The following is a 6,069-nucleotide window of genomic DNA, read 5'->3' on the forward strand; positions in this document are numbered from 1 at the left end:
GCTGCCGAGAGATGTCAGTGTGTGAGGTCACTCTGAGCTCATCACTCATGAACCACCATGCCTTCCTCGTTAAGAAAGCAGCCCCCTTCTAGGCTCACAACCTGGCAGAGGTCACTTAGGAAGTAGAAAAGAGAAACTGGGCAACACATGTGTACAACTGTATACTTATATACCACCTCTCTGTCTGTCTGCCATTTGTCTGTCTCTCACACATACAAACACATTAAAAATATGGAAAAAGTAGTTTAAGCAATGGGGTGCAAACTTTCAACATTGGAATATGGATATCCTGTTTAACCTACTGCAAACCACCAGTGAAAAAAATAAATATTATTTAACTTTCTACCTCGACCCTTGGCTCCCTTGGGAAAGAGCTCCCAAAACTGCACAGTGGACATATATTTCATTTGTTGGCTTAATTTATTATCTACCACCATTAATACTATTCACATAGCCTCCTAAAGCACCAGGCATTATCCTAGGTGCTTTATATATTAATTATTCACTCTCAATAGTCTTGTGAAAACGGCTGCCATTATGATCCTCACTTCATATGTGATGGGACTTAGGACCAGAAAGGTTAAGGAATGCAAGGACACACAGCTGGTTCAGAGCAGTGCTAACTGCTGTGGCCGGGGACCCTAAGCTTGGAGGGTGCCTGCTTATAGACTGGTGGGAGACGGACAGATGGTTGTTCTTATGGCAGAGGGACATCGGATGTGCGTTCTCTGTTATGGAGAATTCACAGGTTGTTGAGTGCTAGCAGTTCCCTAGGCTTTTGGGTAACCTCATCCGATGTATTTAATGAACATACCCATGTGAGCTCTTTCCAACTGCAACCACGTCCCCCATAGTATAAATCAGAGATTCAGGGCTGTTTTCCTTTGAGTTGCTTAGAGATCAGGAAATCTGATGGCTGCTTCCGCTTGGGTTGACTGAGTATCTCTCCTGGGTGAACACTGAACAAGTCTAAACTAGTAGGATGAAGTAATTGCATTTTCCTTGGGCACTCACGAACTCTATTCTAGAGGGATTTAAGAAATCCATAGGGAACAAAAACCTCTTATATTGAACAAGTTTACGTTCTTTTCTGTTATTTTAAAATTCCAGAATTTACTTCAATATAATTTCTTTGGGTGGGGGTGCTGAAGTTGCCAGAAAGTTTGTGGTGGCTTTCAGGGGTCCCTTAGGTGCTTGGCGTATTACTTCTCTTTCCTGGTGTCTCTTGTGTTTGTACAGACATTATTATCATCTTTTACCCGTCTGCTCGTGGAATGAGCATATCCTCTCATGGCTCATGGACATCGGCCTAGTAACGACCCAAGTCAAAGCTTCCTGGACAGGAAATGTGCCTTCTGTCATCGGAGTATGGTGGGCTGCAACCTGCCCAAGACTCACATTCTAGACCAAACATTCTGTAGACAAACCTCTCCCTGGGTGCAATCCCAAGTTATTTCCATAAAGGGAACCAGAACTTAGTTGGATCCTTAGACTTTTGTTTTAGGTAGGAACCAACTACTTCCCTATTTCAGGAGCACAAGGGCTGGCGACCAAGCACACGTGTTGACGATAGCCTTGCGAGAGCAGAACTCTCTGGTTCACTACTAGGTGGGACCTTTGTTTGAGGTGGAAGTACAATAACCTTGAATGAACTAGAAACAAGTCCCAAACTCTCTGACCTTTGGCTTCTTTGGGCCTCCACGCTCCACAAACCAACAAAACAAACAGGCTGGAGCATCTGAAGCCTATTGGAGTCGGGTGTGAAGACTGGGCTCCAGGGTGGGCAGGACACGCAGCCTCTGGTGAGCCACGTCTGGGTCTTGCCTTTGCAGGAAGCTGCTGTGCTTTTTCATCAAGGCGCTGGAAGGTAACAGCGAGAGTGAGCAAGCAGAGTACTTAGAAGGCCAGTGCGGGCTGAGGTGAGATACATAAAGATGGCGGCTCGTCTAAGCCGGTAGATGCAGGGATGAGGAGAGGAGGGGTGAGGTGAGGCCGCATTTCAGGCACTTCGAAGGTAAAGTCTGCATGGAGATCTTTGAGTTCAGGGATGTGAATATAGACCTACTGATTTATTTGCCATGCAGGAACATTGAAGTGTATTGTTGTTGCATCTTGGGTTGAAAAACAACAAGGCTGTTGATTTGCTGGCTGTGACAAAGGCTGGGACTCTGGGCTGGCATTCTGTGGCTAGGTGCTGTTATGGTTTTCTGTCTCTTTAAGAGACAAGCCACGCCCACACCCTCCCCCATCCACTGAGGCAGGCTGATCTTCAGCTTCAGGCCTGAGCTCACTCTCTTTTCCATCTTCCTCTCTGAGAGGCAGCTTCGCTTCTGCCTCTCTCCCCACTTCTCCGCTTCCCCCCTCTGTCTCTCTCTCCTCTCCTCTTCTCTCTCTCTCTCTCTCCCCCCTTCACCCTTTCCCCTCCACAACCCCCTGAATAAATATTCAACCTCACTCTGCAAGTTGTGTCTATCCATGTCTCTGTCTTCTGCCCACCTGCCATGTGTCTCCCTGCCTGGGACCAGCCACTCTCGGGGACCGGTAGCTGTCTCTGCCTGGGACTGGCTGCTCCCAGAGCCCGCTGCCTGCCACCACACGGCCTGCCACCACACGACCTGCCACCACTGCTCGGGCCACCGCTCTGGGACCAGCAGCCGTCTCTGCCTGGGACTGGCTGCTTGCAGGGCCCACTGTCTGCCGCCACATGGCCCGCTACCACCATTTGGGACCTATAGCTTTCTGCTGCCTACTGCCTCCGGGGATCTTGCAGCATTTTTTTTTTTGTCATGGGAAAAATGTTTATTTTGAAATTATTTTAGTTTAGAAATACAAAACCTCTTGGGGAGGGAAAAAGGAAAGGAAAACACAAAGTATACAGGCAACTTTTTACTTCATAAGCTTCTCACACCCTCATTTGCTCCTAGTTCCTGCGAAGAGAAAGCATTCAGCCACCCACAGTAATGTTATTAATAGGGATATGGATCAGTTTCACAAAGAATCCAATGAATCCCATGATAGCAAATCCTATGGCTGTGGCCATGGCAATCTTCTGGAATTCTTTTCTGTCGGGCTTGGTGCATCTTTTAACCAGCCGAATTGAGTCCTTTACGAACTGCCGACTTGGCTCAACAAACTGCATTACCTGATCCATGACTGATTGCGGGACGGCGGCTTGAGAAGGCAAAGACACGTAGCTTAGGAGAGGACTCACTTGCAGCATTTTTAAAAAATATAAAAGGTGCAGTCCACTGTCCTTTACTGGGGAAGTTGGCCACTTTGACTGCTGCTGTATTTGGCATAGTTTTCATTCATCCGTTTATTTATTTTTGTAAAATAGTGAAGCAATGTACCAGGGCCAGTTGGATATTCTTAAAACTTTTAATAATCCCCATAAATGATGCCATACTTGATGAAAACATTGATGATTTAGAATTTTCATTGCATTACTTAAAAAAGGATTTACTTATTTTTATTTTATGTATATGAGTGTTTTGCTTGCATGTACGTATGTGTACCATGTGAATGCAGTGCCCATGAGAGTCAGAAGAGGGCACTGGATTCCCCTGGAACTGGAGTGATGGATGATTTTATGTAGCCATGTGGGTGCTGGGACCTGAACCAGATTTTCTGCTGTGTAGTCAGTGCTCTTAACCACCGAGCCATTTCTCCAGTCCCCTCATTAGATTACTTTTTGGATACAAGATTTACCCTAAAATTAACAATGTGGAAACTTAAAAAAAAAAAAAAACACGTCTTGTTAAAAGCCCAGCTTCAAGTAACTATACATATTAATTTTGGTGGTCTGAGTCATTTATTTGGGAATAGGGGATCTTAGGGCTTTGTAATCATGTGAGTCAGGCCTCTGGGAAGACAAGCTGGGTATTGATCCAACTTGACTTCTAACCAAAGCAGTTGAATCTTGGAGTTGCTGTTAAGACCATCTGTGTCTCCACACTTCTTTACAGTGTGTCTGACCACTCTCCTTTCTTGTTTCTTCCAGGTTTCAGTGGTTCGAGTTTTCTCAATCCTTCGATCAGCTGCAAGAGAGAACAATGTGTACTGCCAGGATGCTTAGGATGCTCTCTGGCTGATGTCTTATTTACACCATGATTTAGCCTGGAGCTTAGGCAGGAATCTAGCCCTGGGTCCTCCTAGTGAACATGGCTCCTTTCATCTCCTCTGTCTCTAGTCTCTCTTCTGGCTCGGTGGTAGGATGGGCTTTGAGGGAGCACAGGGAAGGCAGGCCCAGTGTGAGGTGAATGAATGAATGCCTCAGGGAGTCTTTTCTGGCTCTGAGGCTGGAGGATTGGTCTAGGGGCTTCCGAAGAGAAAGGACCTCCTGTACCTGCAAGGTCTGCCTTCTTGTGGTTGGGATAGCAGCCTTTAGGGCATACTGTGATAAGACGTCACCAAGACGAGACAACAGGCTTTCAGGTGAGTAGAGGGGGAAGGAGGCAGGACAAGCTGAGCTGTTGGAGGAGACACAGGCCAGTTCATTGAAGAAATTAGAGCATTGTGGGAAAACTTAAACAACACAGAAAGGCTTTGCACAGATAATGCTTCATGCCTGTAATCCTAGCACTCAGGTGACCGAGACAGAAGAATTGCCAAGAATTAGGGGCCCGTCTGGACCACGGTCCTGGTTCGTTTTGACTCTCAGTTTGACCCAGTTTGGAATCATTTGAGGAAATCTCAGTTAAGGGAATGTCCAGGTCAGTTGGCCTGTGGCCCTGTCTGTAAGATACTGTCTTGATTAAAGATTGATGTCAGAGACCCAGCCCCAGCCCACTGTAGGCAGCCATTCTCAGGCAGGTGGGTCTGGGCTGTGGAAGAAAGCCAGCTGAGCAGGAATCAGAGAACCCTCCAGTCAGCAGCACGTCTCCATGCCTCCTGCTTCCGCAGTTCCTGCTCCGACTTCCCTCATGTACTGTGACCTGAAATTCTAAGTCAAGGAAACTCTTTCCTCCCTTTGACGGCTATATCTGGAATGAGCTGAAACTCGAGTAGCTGGGTGAAGGATTTTTCTTAATTAAATCATTTGAAGTGGGAAGATACATCTTAAATCCAGGACTTTTGAAGTGGGAAGATCCACCTTAAATGTGGGCCACGTCTGGTGGCAGCCTATATATAAAGGGCAAAAAGCAGGAAGCTTGTTCTCTTTGCCTGCTTGCCCTTGCTCTTGCGGGCAATTCATTCCTTCACGGGCATTAGAGCCTACTTCTTCGGGATTTTTTAGTGATTATAGACCACCTGAGATATCCAGCCTTAGGGGCTGAACAACTAAACTACTGGATTCTTGGACTTTACATTGGTAGGCAACACTTGTTGGGTTAGTTGTTCCATAGCCTGTAAGTCATTCTAATAAATCCCGCCCCCCCGCCCCATGCAGTCAGTTTTGTTCCTCTAGAGATCCATGACCAGTGTACCCTGCTAAGTTGTTTTTGACTGTGGTGTTTGCCACAGAACCAGAAAGCAAACCAGAAGAGCAGCACAGTGAGTAAGGTCCAGCCTGAGCTACATAACAAAACTCTATTTCAAGAAATCAAAAAGGGCTATGGAGACAGGAGGCTGAGTCAGGAGAATTCCTAGATGTACAAGGACAGCTAGTCTGGTGTGGACTGCGGAAGGATAAGAAAGAGATTCTGTCTCAAACAACATAGAAGGTAAGGACCGACAGTGAGTTTGTCTTCTGATCTCCACATACATGACCTTTACACTGTGGCACTTGTGGGCCTATATTCACACATACACACACACACACACACACACACACACACATCCCACATAGAGAGAGACAGGGACAGAGAAATTGAAGAACTAAAGATCCAAAAAGGACTTTTTGAACTAAAAGTCGTAGTTTGTTAACTAAATCTAATCCAATAGATGAGCCAGAGGAGGGGAGGTCACTGTGGGGTGATTACCCTGGAAGCTGAAATGAAGACGGAACTTGATTCAGCGATGTCAGCAAGTATAGGGAAGCAGGTGGGAAAGAGTGAGAAATGTGGGTGCAGGGCTTGAGACCCGACAATGGGAATAGAAGACAGGGAAGGAGGGAGTCCTCCCCTTAAC

The 6,069-nt window shown here is 46.4% G+C and overlaps 1 protein-coding gene across 1 annotated transcript; it reads right to left on the reverse strand.

Moving 5' to 3' along the window:
* Positions 1 to 2,944: 2,944 nt before the first annotated feature.
* Positions 2,945 to 3,201, reverse strand: LOC130870263 (protein transport protein Sec61 subunit gamma-like). Its single transcript, XM_057762894.1, has one exon. It carries the CDS (start codon positions 3,149 to 3,151, stop codon positions 2,945 to 2,947), a length of 207 nt encoding a protein of 68 aa, XP_057618877.1. The 5' UTR covers positions 3,152 to 3,201.
* Between the last annotated feature and the right edge of the window lie 2,868 nt (positions 3,202 to 6,069).

The sequence above is a fragment of the Chionomys nivalis genome, chromosome 2 (assembly GCF_950005125.1).
Source record: "Chionomys nivalis chromosome 2, mChiNiv1.1, whole genome shotgun sequence".
Lineage (NCBI taxonomy): Eukaryota > Metazoa > Chordata > Mammalia > Rodentia > Cricetidae > Chionomys > Chionomys nivalis.

What these genes read in the sequence shown, in the direction of transcription:
- LOC130870263 (XM_057762894.1), bottom strand. Translation starts at nt 3,151, where the DNA reads ATGGATCAGGTAATGCAGTTTGTTGAGCCAAGTCGGCAGTTCGTAAAG.